The sequence below is a fragment of the Hypanus sabinus genome, chromosome 21 (assembly GCF_030144855.1).
Source record: "Hypanus sabinus isolate sHypSab1 chromosome 21, sHypSab1.hap1, whole genome shotgun sequence".
In the NCBI taxonomy this organism is placed as follows: Eukaryota; Metazoa; Chordata; class Chondrichthyes; order Myliobatiformes; family Dasyatidae; genus Hypanus; species Hypanus sabinus.
Window position 1 is genome coordinate 54344104 of NC_082726.1, and position 20901 is coordinate 54365004.

At 45.1% G+C, this 20901-nt stretch overlaps 2 protein-coding genes and 1 pseudogene across 2 annotated transcripts; all 3 read left to right on the forward strand.

Annotated features, from left to right (window-relative positions):
• The first annotated feature begins 1120 nt into the window (after nt 1–1120).
• On the forward strand, nt 1121–2014 carry LOC132378851 (small ribosomal subunit protein eS25-like). The gene has a single exon (XM_059946106.1). The coding sequence runs from the start codon at nt 1616–1618 to the stop codon at nt 2012–2014; it is 399 nt and encodes a 132-aa protein (XP_059802089.1). The 5' UTR covers nt 1121–1615.
• An 8921-nt stretch (nt 2015–10935) lies between these two features.
• On the forward strand, nt 10936–11701 carry LOC132379250 (ubiquitin-like). Its single transcript, XM_059946953.1, has one exon. The coding sequence runs from the start codon at nt 10957–10959 to the stop codon at nt 11191–11193; it is 237 nt and encodes a 78-aa protein (XP_059802936.1). The 5' UTR covers nt 10936–10956; the 3' UTR covers nt 11194–11701.
• On the forward strand, nt 11570–13884 carry LOC132378852 (60 kDa heat shock protein, mitochondrial-like; annotated as a pseudogene).
• Nucleotides 13885–20901: the final 7017 nt, after the last annotated feature.

A 20901-nucleotide genomic window follows, 5' to 3' on the forward strand; every position in this document is an offset into this window, starting at 1 on the left:
TCAATGCAGCTATGAAGAAGGCAAGACAGCAGCTATATTTCATTAGAAGTTTGAGGAAATTTGGTTTGTCACCTAAAAAACTCAAAAACTTCTACAGATGTACTGTGAAGAACATCCTGACTGGCTGCATCACCTTTTGGTATGGAGGCGGGGAGGAATTACTGCACAGGACCGAAAGAAGCTACAAAGTTGTGAAATTAGTCATCTTCGTCATGTGTATTAGCCTCAGTAGTATCCAGACACCTTCAAGGAGTGGTACCTCAGAAAGATGGCATGCATCATTATGAACCTCCACCCACCAGGACATGCCCTCTTCTCACTGTTGCCATCAGGAAGGAGGTACAGAAGCCTGAAAGCACACACTCAGCGATTCAGGAACAGCTTCTTCCCCTCTGCCATCCGATTCTTAAATGGACATTGAACTCATGAACACCACCTCATTTTTTTATTATTTCTGTTTTTGCACTTTTTAATTTATTTAACATGCATATATGTATACTTACTGTAATTGATTTACTTATTCATTTTTTTCTTTATTATCATGAATTGCATTGTACAGTGGCCGGTACAAATTTCATGATAATGCTGGTGGTATTAAAACTGATTCTGAAACAGGAGGCCAAAGGTTGAAGATCAGAGGTGAGAGGTTTAAAATGGGCATCAAAGACAGTTCCCTCGCACAAAGGGTGGTGAATATTTGGAATAAGCTGCCAGAGTTGGTGTTTGAAATGGTCACATTAGCAACATTTGAAAACCATCAGGTATATCAGGTGAGGTTTTGTGGGATAATGGGCAAATGTGAGCAGATGAGACAAGTTCATTGTTCCACAAATGGGCCGATTGGCCTGTTTCGATGCTCTATGACTGTTTCTTTATATCTTTAGAATTAATCTCTTTGATTCAATAAATGCCACGGTTATATTTAAGTACTCTCATGTTAACACTCATATATGTTTAAGCATATACCTTTATAAAGGGACCTCCCTCTTTGTCCAGTCATAGTAAAGAATAAATTAAAATCTAGTCAGTGCTGTTAAACTGATACTGAAGGACTTCAATTGAAGGGCCTCACTTTCAAGGACTCTACAACTTGAATTCTTGTTATTATTGATTTATTATTACTACAGTATTTGTTTTTTTTTTGCATTTTCAGTTAATCTTCTTTGGCACATTGTTGTTTGTCAGTCTTTGTGTGCAGTTTCTCATTGATTCCTTCATATTTCTTTGTTCCACTGTGAATGCCTGCAAGAAAATGAATCTCAGGGTAGTATATGGTGACATATACATATTTTGATAATATGAACATCAGAATGGAAAAGAAATGTGACCGGGTGACTTTGACCGTGGAATAATTGTTGGTGCAGATGGGGTAGTTTGAGTATTTTAGAAACTGCTGATCTTCTTGAATTTTTATGCATAACATACTCTAGAGTTTTCAGAGAATGGTGCAAGAAACACAAATACATACAGTGAGTAGCAGGTCTGTGGGTGAAGATGCCTTGTTAATGAGAGAGGTCAGAGGAGAGTGGCCAGATGGGTTCAAGCTGACAGGAAGATGACAGTAACACAAATAACCACGCTTTACAATGGTGGAGGAGCAGAAGAGTATCTCTGAATGCAAGGCAGAAGCGGCAGCATGCCTCCTAAAGATTATAAGAAAAAGAAAGACAGGGGTAAAGGAGGCAAAAAGGACAAGGATCCAGCAAACAAAACTGGAGGAAAGGCCAAAAAGAAGAGGTCAAAAGGCAAGCTTGTACAAGACAAGCTGAACAATCTGATCCTGTTTGACAAAGCCACTTATGATAAACTTTTGAAAGAGGTACCCAACTACAAACCAATTACAGCTGCAGTCATTTCCAAAAGACGAATGATCAGAGGTTCTCTAGCCAGGGCTGCATTTCAAGAGCTCCTTTCAAAGGGTATGATCAAGCTGGTGTGCAAACACAGAGCTCAAGTTATCTACACTCAAAACACCAAGGGAGGTGTTGCCCCAGCTGCTGCAGACAATGTCTAAGGTTCTGGGATGGATGACAAGCAAAGATATTGTATACAAAAAAAAAGCAAACAAACCTTGAACTGGATGGGCTATAGCAGCAGAAGACCACACCAGTGGCCTGTACTGAAAAATGCAGCCACTGAATGTAAGTTTCAGCATGAAGAAACTCACCTGATGAAACGACCCGAAACGTTGGATTTGTTTCTGTTTCCACAGATGCTGCCCAGTCTGTTGAATGTTTCTGGGACTTTGCTATCACCACAGAGATTCAGCTTGCTGTGAGGAATATAGTAATGGTTAAACTAATGAACTGGTACCAATTCTCATTGCAGGCATGACGCTTAATAAATCCGTTTTACAAAGCAAAAAATTCCAGGAGATTATGAACTTCTGTTGTTGCCAGGAGACTAGTGCTGTCATTGTGATCACAGGCCCACGAACTACATTGTAAAAGCTATTATGGAAAGGTTATTTACAAAGCAGGTGGTGTCATTCATTTTCAAATGTCATGATGACAAATAGTTTCAGAATCAAAGGGAAATGAAATACAGTGGATGTGCTGAATCGAAATTAAAAACAGAAAATGATGGAATCACTCAGACCTTTGACCTGAAACTTTATCTCTCCATAGATGCTGCCTGACCTGCTAAGTGTTTCCAGCATTTTCTGTTATTGCTTAAGAGACAACTGCATCTTTCTCATTGCCACCATAAGGAGGAGACACAGGAGCCTGAAGGCACATGCAACGTTTGAGGTTCCTAGCCTCCATCATCAGGTTTCTGAATGGACAATGAACCCATGAACTCAGCAGGTCAAGCAGCATCTATAGAGGGGAATAAACAGTCTACATTTCAGGCCAAGTTGTGATGGTCTCAGCCTGAAACATCAACTCTTTATTCCTTTCCATAGATGCTGCCTGATCTGCTGAGTCTCTCTGCTATTTTGTGTGTGTTGCTCTAGATTTCCAGCACCTGCAGGATCCCCTGTGTTTATGAGCTGCCCTCATTCATCTCCAGGACGTGCTCAGGTTTTGTCTGATTCAGATTCCTCATTCCTGTTACCTCAAGATGCTGCAGGGATGGGTGGGGGGGGGGGGTGCTGGAAATTTTGCTGGATAACCTCTGGCCTATGACCTCACTCGACAGTCTAAAGAGATGTCCTACAGAGCTGAGGACAATCAGACATAATCCTACTGAAGCATCCAAAATCTTCTGGAGAGGCACAAGGGGGTAGATGTTGAGAGTAGGTTCTTGATTAGTAAGGTCATCAGATGTTGCAGGGAGAAGGCAGGGGAATGGGGTTGAGAGGGATAATAAGTCAGCCATGAACCTTTAGGGAATCCTGCACAAGGACTCCCTTTGCCCCTCAGTTTTGTTTTGTATTTTCTCTCCATTTAGAAAATAATCAACCTTTTCATTTCTTCTACCAAAGTGCATGACCATACCGTTCCTGACACTATACTCCATCTCATTTCTTAGCCCATTTTCCTAATTTGTCTAAGTTCTTCTGTAGCGTCTCTACTTCCTCAAAACTACCTGCCCCTCCACATATCTTCATATCATCTGCAAACAAAGCCATCAATTCTATCATCCAAATCACTGACATTTAATGTAAAAAGAATTGGTCCCAACACAGACTCCTGTGGAACACCACTAGTCACCAGCAGCCAACCAGAAAAGGCTTCCTTTATTATCACTCTTTGTCTCCTGCCAATCAGCCACTGCTTTATCCATGCTAGAATCTTTCCTGTAATATCATGGGCTTGTAGCTTGTTAAGCAACCTCGTGCATGGCACCTCATCACAGACCTTCTGAAAATCCAAGTACACAACATCAACCGATTCTCCTTTGTCTATCCTGCTTGCTGTTTCTTCAAATAATTCCAAGAGATTTGTCAGGCAAGATTTTCTCTTGAGGAAACTATGCTGTCTAAGGGCTCCAAGTTCCTTGAATCCACATCCTTAACAATCAACTCCAACATCTTCCCAACCATTGAGGGCAAGCTAACTGGCCTACGGGCTCCTTTCTTCTGTCTCTCTCCCACCCTGAAGAGTGGAGTGACATTTGCAATTTTCCAGTCTTCCAGAACCATTCCAGATTCTAGTGATTCTTGAAAGATCATAACTAATGCCTCCACTATCTCTTCAGCCGGTTCATTCAGAACCCTGGGGTGTACACCATCCAGTCCAGATGACTTATCTACCTTTTCAGTTTCCCAAGAACCTTCTCTCTAGTAATGGTAACTTCACACACTTCATGACCCCGACACCAGGAACTTCCACCACACTGCTAGTGTCTTCCACAGTGAAGACTGATGCAAAATACTGATTCAGTTCATCCACCAATTCCTTATCTCCCATTACTACCTCTCCAGCATCGTTTCCCAGCAGTCCAATATCCACTCTCGCCTCTCTTTTACACTTTACGTATCCAAAGAAACTTTTGATATCCTCTTTAATATTATTGGCTAGTTTACTTTCGTATTCCAGCTTTACCTTCAGAAATACAGAGTAACATTCCCATCGCACACTCTCAGGGCAGGGATAGCATAAGTTAGATACAGGGTAAAGTTTCCCTACACAGGAAAGATATCAATAAGATTGTAAGGATAGAGAGGAATTGTATTTGAGGTAGTGCCAGCTGTGGCTGCTCTCAGTGATGGGGAAAGCTGTGTTTGTGATGTCAGCTACTCTCTGCAGCCCTTCGCATTGGAATTTCCGAACCAGGCCATTATCCAGTAAAGATGTAAGCAATACTGAAATGCTGTGAAACTTAAAACTTCCACTCTTAGAGTTTCTCGGTACAATCCAGAGACTGGCAGGTGTGGTTGGGAGAAATAAGCAACTGTGATGTGTTTGCTCTGACATCTCTAGAGGACAAGCCAACGCACACCTCTGTGCCCCTTGCAGATGCCAACGATGGGCATGAGGCAATGGAAATGGACCAGCCTGTGAAACAGTGTCAGCCAGCTTCTCATCAACTACAAACATCCACCTTGGTGTCATTGTCAACCCTGCATTCACTGCCAGCCAGCTGGTTCCTAGGCAAACGCTGCCCGATTTACCTTACGTGAGTTCGCAGTCTCTATTGTTCCTCTCCTCATTGAGATGCAGGGCACAGCAGGTCGGGCAGCATCTATGGAGAGAGGTCAGTGACTCTTCATCAGAGCAGGAAAGATGAGAAAGCAGGTGTTAGTCGGGTTACCAAGGGTGGGTGGGGTGGGAGAACAGGAGGGGACGGTCTGGGATCAGGAGTTGCTCACACAGTATCTTTCGCTACCTTCAGTTAGTCACAGTGACCTGTCAGGGTGGGAGTGCTGTTGAGGAGAACGGGGGGAGGGTTTGTTCGAAGAGGAGGAGTGCTATTCAGGAGAACATGGCCTCGGGGGAAGAAAGGGAGTGCCAGTCAGGAGATTGTGGGGTGAGGGAGAGGTGGAGTGCCACCGAGGAGACCAGATAGGGTGAGAAAGAGAGGGTGTGCCATTGAGGAAATCAAGTGGGGGGGGGAGAGGGTGGGTTGAGGAACAGAGGGCGTACCATTGAGAAGATTAGTGGGAGAGAAGTTGAGGAAGAGAGGTAGTGTCATTGAGGAGATCAGCGGGAGGGAGGTTGAGGAGAGAGGGAATTCCACCGAGGAGATTGGTGGTGGCGGTGGGGGGGGGGGGGGTGTTGAGGAAGAGAAGGAGTGCCATTGAGGAGATTGTGGGAGGTTGAGGAAGTGAGGGAGTGCCAATGAGGAGATCAGATGGGGTGAGGGACTGCAGCTGAGGAGATTGGGGGCAGTGGTGGAAGGTAGAGGGAGTACTGTTGAAAGGACAGTGGTCTCTGAGGAGTTGTGGGGATGGGAAGAGGAATTCTATTGAGTTCGGTGATGAGAAGGAGATACATAGCACTCTCCGTTCTTCTCCCATAAGGAGACTGGGTAGGTGTAGAAGTGGGAAGGACTGCAGCTTAGGAAATCAGGGGTGGGTGAAAGGGAGTATTGATGAGAAGCTCAGGGGGCAATGGTTGAACATAAGTAGTGGGAGATGAACAAGAGCAGGAAACAGGAAGTACTGGGACTGCAGCCGCTAGAAACCTGTAATAAAAGAGACTGTTGTGAACTGAGCCACTGCAGCAGTCCAAAGTAGAATAAAATCAAATGAAACTGGAGTAGTTAGGATCCAGTCAGTGGTTAGCCATTCTCAGTAGATCCTTCCTCACTATCCCATCCTCCCCTCACCACCACCCCACAAATAGTGTCCTGTGAGTCTTGACTGATTGGGTGACAGAGTTGCTGTTTCTCATGAAAGATCATTATATTGAACTGGAGCAACTTTACAGAGCTGCTGCAGATGCTGAAAGTCCTGTTGCTAGAACTCAGCAAGTCAGGCAGCATATATGGAGGGTCTTAGTCTGAAACATCGACTACTCCCACCCATAGATAATGCCTGACCTGATGAGTTTTGCTTTGCTTTGGATTTCCAGCATCTGCAGAATTTCTTGTGTTTTTAACCTGCTGAGTTGCTCCTCACAGCACGTTGGACCAGTGTCTCATGTTTTCCTCTGCATCTCCCTGGTTTGAAGATCTGGCTCATATCCAATGTCTGGATATGTGATGGGAGGGATGACTTTGTCTGCTGTTTGACTGTGGATAACAGTGTTTCCTATTTAGATCTGCCTGGGACTTGCATCCACCTTCTTGATTTTTTTATTTTTATGTTTAGCCCAGGCATGGTTGGAGCCCACAAAACACATGGTTGGAGATCAACAAAACACCCGATGTCTGGCTGAGAGTGATGAATCTTCTGAGAACACCAGACCCAGGCCACGAAGCCCAACTCCACAGGGCCGGGGGATCAGGGGGCAACCACCCCCTCAACATCTATACCAATTTTGGCAGGTGAGTGGGGCTGCTGGAAGTTCCTGGGGGATAAATCCTGATCTCACAGCACTGGTGTGGTCCATTCATTCCATCATCTCCCCGTCAGCTAACGGTGAGCAAGTCAGATGTGTCCCACTCTCCAGGTCTCAGAGTCATAAAACACAGAAACAGCCCCTGCAGCCCACCAGGTCTCACCACGAGTTTCTCTACCCGTTCCTACACAGACCCTGTCGCTCTGCTCTTTAACCGTCCCATAGACGAAGCCTTCTGGCTCCACACCCCAAAGGTAGGGCCCACCATTCTTTGACAAAAGTTTATTTCCAACTAAACACTGTATAATATATCAGGGCTTCATAAACTACTTACAGTTTTAAATTAAAATACAAAGTACAATTATTACTATCTACAACACATTCAAGCCCTCAAGGGCCCAATATTCTTGGAAATCTCTCATTGTGACCATAGATACTCAAACAGAGGCTGCAACCTTTCAGTCTTTTATCATACAAATGTACAAAAATTTATTCAATCACAAGATACATGCAATTGTCAGGGTGTTTACAAAGCCTAACAATTACAAATTAAAATACAGTCACTATTTATTGTCTACAAAGCAGTCAATTCCCTGGGGCATCCACCATTTTCAGAGAAACCCCAACATGCACGTGCTCCCTCTCCAAAGCACGAACATAATCCCAGAAGAGGAGCAGGCAGTCGGCTCAGGCCGAGCCCTCGACTGCCTGCTGTCTGGAACCTGGACCCTGCAAACAGACCATGGGATCCCTCAAGTGACCCAGCACCTTCTGTAGTGGAAGGGAGGGTGGGAGGGGCTGTCTCCCTCCCCCCCCCCCACCAACTTGACGCAGGATTACAGGGAGGACAGTTGATCAGCTTTCATGGAAAATGGACACCGGTTGACAAAACATTTCAGCCCTGAGGTAGTGACAGGCAGCTAATGGGAGAACTGGGGGAGAGAGGTACTGGTGTAATCCCCTCACTGGACCCGTATGCAAACTTGGCCTATTAGCCGGCTCTGCCAACAACTACGGGATTCAGCGGTAAGAAGGCCACCTTCCATAAACAATATATGTCTAGGGAGCGATATGATTTGGGATTCAGCCAAACAGGAGCATTGTGATGTTCCAATTAAAGAAACCTTGATTTGAGCTAATGCTGTGTAAATACTGGTCATACACAATTGTTGGTCGGCACGAAAGAACAGATTGTACACCATATAAAATTTTAAAGGAAGTATATTTACAAATTTCAGCTGAATGGAGCAGTTAGTCAGAGAAAAAAATAATAAAAGGGCCCATTACTGTTAACCCAGTCCAGATGTGCACATGGAATTGGATCTCATCTTGAAGTTGTCCTTTTCAGTCGCACGCTGGACCTACGGCCTACATGAAAGTACACATCACATTCCAAGCTTTGCTCGAAATCCATCTTAAACCAATGGGCTGTCTCTTAGGAGTATTGGCCCTTCCTCGTTGGAGCTATTCATCTGCACAAAGGACTTCATGCAATGGGGATGCTCCTTCCCATGGCATACTCAGCCATCTGCCCACCTGTCCTCTCCACTGCTCCCACCAAACTGTCTGTCACAAATCTCTCTTTGCTCCATTCTCTCAAACTTTCTCCCAGTTCGGCCATCCTGATTGGCTGACGCAACAATCCTAAGTTAACATCATAACCTATTATCTTTTAGCTGAAACCAGAACATCCTAAAAGCAGAACACAGTGGTTTACAGAACTGCTAAAATGAGATACCTGCAGCCTAGCAGTAAAAATCTTAACTAGGGCATTATACTGGTATAAGGTCTGCTGGCACTGGAGGACAGTGAGGGGGAAACATCTTTCGTTCATTACAATACTTCACTCTCATGTCCATTCTTCCTCACTCCCCACTTCCCCTCTCCCCACCCCAATCAATCCCGCCCCTCCTCTCCACATCCCCAGCCCACCTTGCCCCTCCCATTCTATCATACACCCTCTTGCACTCCCTCTCCATTAAGTCTCCCTCACCCTTCCCTCTCCTTCTCTTAAACTTCTCCATCTCCATAGAACCCCTCCTTGATCCTCACCCACTATTGTCATTGTACCCTGCTCCTCACCCCTTCTCGTTCTCCCTCACCTTTCACTTTCAGTTGGGTCCCAATTTGCCCCTGCCTCTCCATTCTCTCTGCATGCCCATACCAACACCCTTTGCCGCTCCCTCTTCATTCACCCTCCCACCCCCTGTAGATCACTCCCCGCCAACCCAGCCCCTCACTCTTCGCACCCCCCACTTCCATTTCCTCCTCCGCCTCCCAAACCCCACCCGCAGGTGATGGTACACACGGTACAGCATGGGCAGGGGGAGGACACGTTCAGCGCCAAGTCCCCAGAGGAGCAGCAGCACACCCACATTGCTGCCTGGTCCCTCCAACATAGACCGGCTTGTCACTGCTGACGCTGAGTGTCAGGGTCGGACACAAACTGGGTACAGATCAGACACAAAACGAAGCTCCCTTCACAGCGCCCCGTCACACACTGCCAGGGTCAGACACAGAGTAAAGCTCTCTCTACATTAATAATGAATATGAGAAACTCTGCAGACACTGGAAATCTACAGCAACACACACAAAATCCTGGAGGAACTCAGCAGATCAGGCAGCATCTATGCAAATGAATAAACAGTCGACATTTCAGGCCAAGGGCCTTTTTCAGGACTGAGATGAAAGGGGGAAAATGCCAGAATAAAAAGGGGGGAGAGGGGAAAGGGGCTAACTGGAATGTGATAGGTGAAGCCAGGTGGGTGGGAAAGGTCAAGAGCTGGAGAAGGAGGAATCTGATAGGAGAGGAGACTGGACCATGGGAGTACAGGGAAGAGGAGGGGATCCAGGAGGAAGTAATACACAAGTGAGAATTGAAAGGTTGGGGAATGGGAGGGGAGGGAAATTTGTTCTCTGGAAGGAGGAATCAATATTCATGCCACCAAGTTGGTGGGTACTCAGACGGAATATAAGATATTGCTCCTCCGCTCTGAGGGTGGCCTCATCCTGACTCACGAGGAGGCTGTGGACTGACATGGCAGAATGGGAAAGGGAATTAAAATGTTTCACCACCAGGAAGTCCTGCTTGTTGCAGATAGTGCAAAGTTGCTTGACAAAGCGGTCCCCCAGTTTGTGTCGGGTCTCACCAATATAGAGGAGGCCACATCGGGAGCACCAGACACAACAGACGACCCCAGCAGATTGGCAGGTGAAGTGCTGCCTCACCAGAAAGGTCTGTTCAGGGCCTTGAACTGTCCCATCATGTACTTCTATCTAGGGTCAGGCATAGAGTGAAGCTTAGTCTACCACATCCCATCACACACTCCTGGAGTCACACAGAGTGAAGCCGTCTCAACACTGTGCCATCACACACTCCTGGAGTCACACAGAGTGAAGCTGTCTCTACACTGTGCCATCACACACTCCTGGAGTCAAACAGAGTGAAGCTCTCTCTACACCGTCCCATCACACACTCCTGGAGTCACACAGAGTGAAGCTCTCTCTACACTGTACCATCACACACTCCTGGAGTCACACAGAGTGAACCTGTCTCTACACCGTCCCATCACACACTCCTGGAGTCACACAGAGTGAAGCTCTCTCTACACCGTCCCATCACACTCTCCTGGAGTCACACAGAGTGAAGCTCTCTCTACACCGTACCATCACACACTCCTGGAATCACACAGAGTGAAGCTCTCTCTACACCGTCCCATCACACACTCCTGGAGTCACACAGAGTGAACCTGTCTCTACACCGTCCCATCACACACTCCTGGAGTCACACAGAGTGAAGCTCTCTCTACACCGTCCCATCACACACTCCTGGAGTCACACAGAGTGAAGCTCTCTCTACACCGTCCCATCACACACTCCTGGAGTCACACAGAGTGAAGCTCTCTCTACACTGTACCATCACACACTCCTGGAGTCACACAGAGTGAACCTGTCTCTACACCGTCCCATCACACACTCCTGGAGTCACACAGAGTGAAGCTCTCTCTACACTGTCCCATCACGCACTCCCAGGGTCAGACACTTAGTTCTTGGTCCGAGAGGTGGTATGCAGATCTTTGTGAAGACCCTGACAGGCAAAACAATCACCCTTGAAGTGGAGCCCAGTGACACAATCGAGAATGTCAAGGCCAAGATTCAGGATAAGGAGGGCATCCCACCTGATCAGCAGCATTTGATCTTTGCAGGGAAGCAACTGGAAGATGGTCGCACCCTGTCAGACTACAACATCCAGAAAGAATCTACTCTGCACTTGGTGCTGTGTCTGAGGGGGGGCAATTGTTAAACTGTTGCAATTGGCTTTTTTCTGTGCGTAATGTTCTTGCCTTTAGCTTAAATTTTTGATTAGTGTCTTCCCATGTCATTCAAAATAAAATTGTTGCAAGCTTATTGTATAGTCACATGTTCTTTGAATCTTCAGATAATTAACAGATAGAAGTGAGATTGTAGTAAACTAACAAAACTTGTTTTGTTAGGTCTGTTTTGTATGCCTTAATGCAGCCATAATTGAGTTAAGATTACAGTGGGAAGGTTGTAAACAAGTGCACTGTTTGATGCCCAATGCTCAAAGATTTGAAGTGTTGCAAATGACTGACTAGTTTTTCTATCATTACAGTAGTAAGTCTGATGGATGTAAATGTTTCAGATTACAGATTCAGAGCATGCATTAGTTGGCTAGAAGCAAATGAAGTTCAGACAATCCTGTGAAATATTTCATATCTTTGAACAACAGTAGCTCCAATGGAAAAACTTGCACCTGATAAATAAAAGCTGCATAATTCACAAAAAAAAAAGGGTCAGACACAGAGTGAAGCTGTCTCTACACTGTGCCATCACACACTCCTGGAGTCACACAGAGTGCAGCTCTCTCTACACTGTGCCATCACACACTCCTGGAGTCACACAGAGTGAAGCTGTCTCTACACTGTGCCATCACACACTCCTGGAGTCACACAGAGTGCAGCTCTCTCTACACTGTGCCATCACACACTCCTGGAGTCACACAGAGTGAAGCTGTCTCTACACTGTGCCATCACACACTCCTGGAGTCACACAGAGTGAAGCTGTCTCTACACTGTGCCATCACACACTCCCAGGGTCAGACACAGAGTGAAGCCCTCTCTACACTGTCACATCACACACTCCCAGGGTCAGACACAGAGTGAAGCTGTCTCTACACTGTCCCATCACACACTCCTGGAGTCACACAGAGTGAAGCTGTCTCTACACTGTGCCATCACACACTCCTGGAGTCACACAGAGTGAAGCTGTCTCTACACCGTCCCATCACACACTCCTAGAGTCACACAGAGTGAAGCTGTCTCTACACTGTGCCATCACACACTCCTGGAGTCACACAGAGTGAAGCTGTCTCTACACTGTGCCATCACACACTCCTGGAGTCACACAGAGTGAAGCTGTCTCTACACCGTCCCATCACACACTCCTAGAGTCACACAGAGTGAAGCTGTCTCTACACTGTGCCATCACACACTCCTGGAGTCACACAGAGTGAAGCTGTCTCTACACCGTCCCATCACACACTCCTGGAGTCACACAGAGTGAAGCTGTCTCTACACTGTGCCATCACACACTCCCAGGGTCAGACACAGAGTGAAGCTGTCTCTACACTGTCCCATCACACACTCCTGGAGTCACACAGAGTGAAGCTGTCTCTACACCGTCCCATCACACACTCCTGGAGTCACACAGAGTGAAGCTGTCTCTACACCGTCCCATCACACACTCCTGGAGTCACACAGAGTGAAGCTGTCTCTACACCGTCCCATCACACACTCCTGGAGTCACACAGAGTGAAGCTGTCTCTACACCGTCCCATCACACACTCCTGGAGTCACACAGAGTGAAGCTGTCTCTACACTGTGCCATCACACACTCCCAGGGTCAGACACAGAGTGAAGCTGTCTCTACACTGTCCCATCACACACTCCTGGAGTCACACAGAGTGAAGCTGTCTCTACACCGTCCCATCACACACTCCTGGAGTCACACAGAGTGAAGCTGTCTCTACACCGTCCCATCACACACTCCTGGAGTCACACAGAGTGAAGCTGTCTCTACACCGTCCCATCACACACTCCTGGAGTCACACAGAGTGAAGCTGTCTCTACACCGTCCCATCACACACTCCTGGAGTCACACAGAGTGAAGCTGTCTCTACACTGTGCCATCACACACTCCCAGGGTCAGACACAGAGTGAAGCTGTCTCTACACTGTCCCATCACACACTCCTGGAGTCACGGTAAAGTTGGTGAGGTGGTGATCACCAAAGATGATACCAGGTTGTTGAAAGGAAAAGGTGACAAGGCTGAAATTGAAAAGCACATTGAAGAAATAACAGGAACATTAGATGTTGCCACAAGCAAATGCGAGAAGGAAAAGCTAGATGAAAGGCTGGCTAAGCTTTCAGATGGTGTGGCAGTAATGAAGATTGGTAGCACCAGTTATGCCGAGGTGAATGAGATGAAAGACAGAGTAACTGATGCTCTTAATGGTGCTCAAGGTGCTGTGGAAGAAACTATTGTTCCTGGGGGCAGATGTGCTCTACTCCATATGCCATCAGACTGGCATATCCAGCAATGAAAGCTCTGAAACCAATCGATGTGGATCAAAAAGTTGGAACTGAAATTGTTACTAAGGCTCTGAAAATTCCTGCCATTACAATTGTCAGAAATGCTGGAGCTGAAGGAAGCCTAATTGTGGAGAAAATCTTGCAGAGTCCACCAGATAATTGGCTACGATGCAATGGCCGGGGAATTTGTTAAGCTGGTGGAAAAAGGAATTATTGATCCTACAAAAGTTGTAAGGACTGCCTTGGTGGATGCAGCTGAAGTTGCTTTTCTCCTAGCAACAGCAGAAGGTGTAGTGACAGAACTTCCAAAAGATGACAAAGCACAAGGAATGGGAGGTATGGCTGGTACACCTGGAACAGGTATGGGAGGTGATATGCTTTAACATCCTTGCAGCAGGATTTTCAATGGCCTGAGGTGACTGTTAGTATGGGTTTCAGTTGAATAGCTGCTGCACTAGAAGACAAGAGACATATGGCTATGAACCAAGTGTTGCAGAAACTAGTTATGTCATTGAACTACTAATGATAAAATTAAGAGCTCGGTTGGAATGTGCTGGATCTCAACTTGTTTACTGCCCATGTTGTCAGTGCTAAGAATTGTAATTTATTTTGTATTTGGAATAAAATCAACATTTGTACATTCCTGGAAGTACTGAATGTGAAGACATTACTTATTGATTTTATTGTAACAGTATTGTGCTGACAATTGTTTAAAGGCACAGGTAATAAATGAGCAAGGGAGGTTTCCTCTGATCTGTATGCCATCCAGTACAGTACAAGATCATGCAACGTTGCCTTAAGTAAAAGCAGGTAAGTTATTTTAAAAAAAAGGGTGCTGCACTGAGTGAAGCTCCCTCTACAATGTGCCATCGCATACCCCTGTTTGGGGTTAGGCACAGAGGGAAGCTCCCTCCACCCTGTCCCATCACACATTCCCAAGGGCAGATTCAGAGCAAAGCTCTCTCTGCACTGTGCCATCACGCATTCCTGTCTGGAGTGAGGCATAGAGTGAAGCTCTCTGTGCTGTTGTTCAGTCTACCTAGTACTGCTACCACCATGGCAGGAACTTTCACAGTTCAGGGCCTGATGCCCAGTATGCGTTGCCTTTGCTCAGAAGCTCCTGAGTCAGATAGTCATGCCACCCTGAACTTTGGGGTGAAACCAAGCTGGCTTTCGGCTGCTGCTGCCATCAGGCAGACCCTCACTGACCGGTAGTTTGTCCTCCTCCAGCCTTGCAGGTGCCCCGCTGGTAACCTTCTGCATCACGGTGACCAACCTCTCCTGCCTGCACCTCCCCATTGTCAGAAGATCAGTCAGCACAGCCACTTCATGTACAAACACACCTAAAAGCCCAGCTAAATGGAGGGTGCTTGTCTCCCCCTTCACCTCCCCCCCGCCTCACTCTCCCAGCTGCCAATCAGTTGTGCCGTTGCTGTACATTTTTAGAGGCTTTTACCCATCTGTGTTTGTAACTGCATGTATGAAAATATTCAGAGTTTTATTGGTTTCATATTTATTTTAAAAGTAACAGAATGAATACTAATCTCTTACTGCCTTTTGTCAGTTCTGTTGAAAAAAAAATCTGCCCATGTTTAATTCAAGATAACAGCCAGCAGGGCAAAACATTTGAAGATCCGTCCCTGCCCTCTACACGCACACCCCTCACCTTTGTCTGCCCGCCTGCTCAGAAGTTTCATTTTCTCCTGTGTGGCATTTACCTTTGCAATCTAATGGAGCCTCTACTGTCTCTTGTCCACTCATTGGCCACTTTATTACATACATCTGTATACCTGCTCATTAATACAAATATCTAATCAGCCAATCATGTGAAGGCAACTCAATTCATAAAACCACGCAGACCTGGTCAAGAGGTTCAGTGGCTGTTCAGACCTGAATGGGGAAGAAATATGATCTAAGTGAGTTTGACCAGGCAATGATTGTTGGTGCCAGATGGGGTGGTTTGAGTATCTCAGAAATTGCTGATCTCCTGGGATTTTCACACACAACAGTCTCTAAACTTTACAGAGAATGGTGTGAAACTCAAAAAAACATCCAGTGAGTGGCCATTCTGTGGGCAAGACACCTTGTTAATGAGAGAGGTCATAGGGGAATGGCCAGAATGGTTCAAGCTGTCAGGGAGGCAACAGTAACTCAAATAACCACGTTACAACAGTGGTGTGCAGAAGAGCTTCTCTGGATACCCAAACTTTGAAAACCGAAGTGGATGGGGTACAGCAGCAGAAGACCACAAACATATACTCATTGGTCACTATATTAGGTACAGAAAATAACTAACAAAGTGGTCAGTGAGTGTAGGAAGCAGTAATCCCGGGCTGCCCGTTCCCAATAGGCTATTCCAGCTCTGTTTATCATGTATTACACTGTACTGCTGTTGCAAAACAACAAATTTCACAGCATACTGTATGTCCATTGAGCACATTCACGAGGAGCACTGACATAACGAAGCATCAACCATCATCAAGGACCCCCAGCATCCAGGCCACGCTCTCTTCTCACTACTGCCATCAGGCAAGGAGGGAAGAGAGCCTCAGGTCCCACACCTCCAGGTTCAGGGACAGTTATTACCCTACAACCATCAGCAATGAGAATTTTACTCACTTCCATTCTGAACAGATTCCATGACCTACAGATCCACTTTCAAGGACATTACAACTCATGTTCTTAGTATAATCAATCAATTAATTAAATAGCTGATTTATTTATTTGTTTATTCATTTATTTATCTGTACATGCAGTTTGTCTTCTTTTGCACATTGGTTGTTCATCAGCTTTTGTTTATGTATAGTTGTTCATAAATTCTAATCTATTTCTTTATTTTGCTATAAATGCCTACAAAGAAAATGAAGCCCACCTCACTCCTGACATCTGGCAAAAGGTACCAAAGCATTCGGGCTGTCACAACCAGACTGTGCATCAGTTTCTTCCCCCAAGCCATCAGACTCCTCAATACTCAGAGTCTAGACTGACATCTATATCATTTATTATCATATTGAAATTTGTCCACTACTGTAACTATTGTCTTATTTATTAATTATTGTACTGCCCTGCACCCTTTTGTGCACTTTATGTAGTCCTGTGCAGGTCTGTAGTCTAGTGCAGTTTTTATGTTGTTTTACGCAGTCTAGTGTAGCCTTGTGCTGTCTCACATAGTCTAATGTAGTTTTGTGTTGTTTCACATAGCACCAGGGTCCTGGAGGAACGTTGTTTCATTTCTATTGTGCACTGTACCAGCAGTTTATGGTTGAAATGACAATAAGCGACGACTTGAATCTCAACGTTGTATATGGTGACATACACGTACTTTGATAATAGATTTTGATACGCCAGTGTCAATACACCTAATTCTGATTCATAAAAATAAACCAGAATTGCTTTCTGGTAAATTCAGAGAGGTCTGGGTGTTCCACTGAATTCACACAAAGCTGTGAATCTTTCTTGATCCAGCACTCTCTGCACTGATTCCTGACTGGTGGTTTCTCCAGATCATTGGATGTCAAAAAAAAATCCCAATGCAGTTTTAATTCAGAGCAGCACACAAAATGTGCGGTGGCTTTTCTCAGTAGTGAGAGAGCCCGGGACAAGAGTGCAGAGGCTCTGAATATGAGGCATCGGTTAGAACAGAAATGAGGAAGAATTTCTTCTACCAGAGGGTGGTCAATCTGTGATATCCCTAGGCATAGACTGCCGTGGAGGCCAAATCAGCGACCTGATAGAAGCTTATTAAATGATGAGAGGCGCAGTTAGAGTAGACAGAGAGTCAGCTTCTGTCCTGAAGAAGGGTCTCAGCCCAAAACGTCAACTATTTATTCATTTCCATAGACACTCCCTGACCTGCTGAGTTCCTCCAGCATTTTGTGTGTGTTGCTTTAGATAGAGAGTCTTTACTTGCCAGTACTGGAAGACATTGCTTTGAAGTGAGAGAGAAAAAGTTCGAAGGAGATGCATGAGGCAAGTTTTTGTTTACCTAGAAAATGAGTGCCTGGAATGTGTTGCCAGGTGAAGTGGTGGAAGCAGACACAATAGTATTGGACATTGAGTTGATCATGTCCAGTAGCTTTTTCTGGAGGGCAATAATGAGGAGCAAATCTCACCATTACAGCTGTTTTATTAGCTGGTTGCAGGTCAGACAGGGTCAGGCTGTATCAGCAGGCAAGTGGTAACAAAGGAGCCTCAGCACATGCTCTCCTTTTAAACTGCAAACAGGTATGAATGCTAATGGATAAGAAACCTGTGAACAGGTACCGACTGATTCACAATTCAGCTTCACAGACAAAGAAACTACTGAAATATTGAACCAAATATGCTACAAGTCACTAGAAGTTTGAAGGCAGACAGGTTGTAGGAGTCACGCATCTGTTTTCTAGCTGTATTGTATTCTGAGTTGTGCATTTATTATGGTAACTATGTGGTAAAATTATTATCATCAAATGCCTGTGAAGAGCTGCAAAGAACGTCATCCATCTCTGTGTCCTTAGCCTTGGCAGAATTCAGGGCTTCCTTCATCGTGCCTGTAGCTTCCTCTCGGTTTTCACATCTGTCAGTCATGCAAATCCCGGGTGGAGACTTAGGAATACTGTCACACTCAGATATAGGATTTTTCATTACTGCTTCCATAATTTTTTTTTCTCATGGTGAGTAGACCTGAGCTGAAACCCCTGAATATGGAGAATCAATGGACCACTCTTCGATCTGTTTGGCATGGGTGACTCTACCGAGAGTCAAAGTACAAGGCCCTAACTCCAGTTACCATAGCTCCCTGGGTCACTGAGGCATGCAAGCCTCCAGACTCTAGTCCTCTTGGAGGGGCACAGTAAAAGTGAAGGGAATAAGTTACGCCTTCATGCTTTGCTCACGGCAGTATGCAGCTGGCAGCCAATGGATGTCATATTGACTGCTCAGTTATGCTCAATTTCACTTTGTTTCATCACTTCAAGATTGTATGTTTTCTAATTACTAATAAAAGATTGAATACGTATATTCACCTTTGAAACAATCATTATTGGAGCTGAATGTGGATCACACAAGTATAACAAATCCAAGAGGCATATGAACAGAACAAAAAATATAGGGATACAGACCATATGGGATTAGTTTAGATTGGCATCATGGTTAGCATATTCATGGTGGGCTGAATGGCCTGCTCCACGTTAAACCTTTACCGACAGTTCGGAAAATATTTCCAAACATTAGTCTTGTACTTTCAATCATTGTGCTCTTAGCCATGGTCCTTCATTTAAAAGCTGTAAAAAAAAATCCTTTATAAATGACAATTACACAGCATTTCAGCTTGGAATTCATTGCAGCAACCTCCAGGCAGATCATTGGGCAACTGGCTGTGCTGTGACATAACTGCCATCCTGTGTCTGGCGCTGGAAATGCAGTAGAGAGACAATGTTGATCCTTTTGGAAAATAGATCAAACTGCAGATATTGCAATCTGAAGTTGAAAAAGAAAAGTTGGAAGAATTCAGCCAGTCAAGTGCAATAAAAAGATCAGTATTTTATTTCAGTAACCCTTCCTCTCCTGAGGAAAGGTCACTAACCCATATATGAATATGGGAGCAGAATTAAGGCATTCAGCTCATCAAGTCTGCTCCACCATTCAATTATGATTGATACTATTTTTTCCAATCCGATTCTCCTGCCTTCTCCATGTAACCCTAAACACCCTTACTAATCAAGAAATTATCAATCTCTACCTCAAATTACACCCAGCTACATTGCCTCCACAGCCAGCTGTGGCAATGAATTCCACTGATTCATCACCCACTGGCTAAAGAAATTCCTCCTCATCTTTCTAGTTAAGGAAGCTGTTTCATTCTGAAGAGCGGGACAGTTTGTCTCTGAGTTTGAGACAGAACTACTTAGAAAAGGAAGAGAAGTGGCAAAAGCTTCCAAATGAAATTGGATGTTAATAGCAAAGGTGATAAAAGCAATGGGTTCCTTTGGGATGCAGAAAGCAGCATCAATTCAGTCATCAATATCTAATACAGAAAGAGTTGGTAAGTGGTACCTGAGAAGATTTCGAACAGGAACTCTTCCACATAGCCAACTAGGGCCTATGAAAATGCTGCAGCTGTAGTTTTGATTTGTAGGAACTGAGAGAAGTCAAAGGACAAGTTGTTCAGGGTAAGACAAGCTCTTCCAGTTGGATGAGAGTGTTACTGGAAGAGAATTGTGGTAGAGAAAGACAAAGGGCTTCAGGGCTTTTCTGGTGGGGGCGGAGAAGACGAAAGTGAATGAAGACTGAGATTGGCAATTAAATGAATCGGTGTTCTCCATTTTTTTTGTGAATGGGATGCACCTGAGTAAATTTCCATTCACCAACACCATTCTCCTGCCTTCCCCCTGTAACATTTGACACATTTTCTAAGTCAGAACTTGCCAAACTCTGCTTTAAGTCTACCTGATGACTTGGCCTCCACAGCTGTCTATGGCAATAAATTCCAGAGATTCTACCCTCTGACTAAATAATTTCCTCCTCTTCTGTTCCAAAGGGTCATCTTTCTATTCTGCGGTTATGTCCTCAGGCCCTAGAATTTTTCCCCCAGTACAGGAAAAATCCTCTACACCTCTATTCCATCTCAGCCTTTCAATATTCAAAGGGTTTCAATGAGATCCCCCCACCTCCTATTCTTCTAAACACCAGCCAATACAGACCCAGAGTCATCAAATGTTCCTCATACACTAACCCTTTTTCATAAGATCATTCTCTGGATCTCCTCCAATTTGACCACATCCTTCCTTAGACTTTTTTCTTTTTAAGCCCATCACCCCTACTGGGGCAAAGGCTGCTGTCCGTAGCTCGACAAATTCCTCTGTCCTGGGCCAGTTTTTCACATTGTCTCCAGGTGTAGCCCATCTTATTAGTATATCTTTCCTCTTCCAGGGATGAGGTCTTTGAACCTTCTGTTAGTGTTCTGTAGCACTGGACTGTGGTGGATTGGAGATGCTCGCCCCAAGCCCAACTCTCCTCCTTTTGTAGCCGTCTTGTGACCATACATGGCAGAGTTCCTTTCTTAGATAAGGGGTTCAAAACTGGCACTGCTATCATTTGTACCTTTTTGCCACTTCTCCTTTGATATAAAATCAATTAAACAACTAACTAACGTTCACAGGGAACAGTGATTCATTGCAAAGAAAACACCAAAGCCCATTTGCAGATTTAACAAGTAATTTTAACTGCTCTCCGTGTGACCAGAAGAAACTGAATAAATTTGTGAAGGCTTCTCAGTATATCATGGAAGCTAGCCTCCCTTCATAGATTCTGTCATCACTTCATGCTGCTTTGGTAAAGCAACCAACATAATCAAAGATCCATCCCACCCTGGACAATCTCTCTTCTTCTCCTCTCCCACTGGACATAAGCTACAAAGCCTG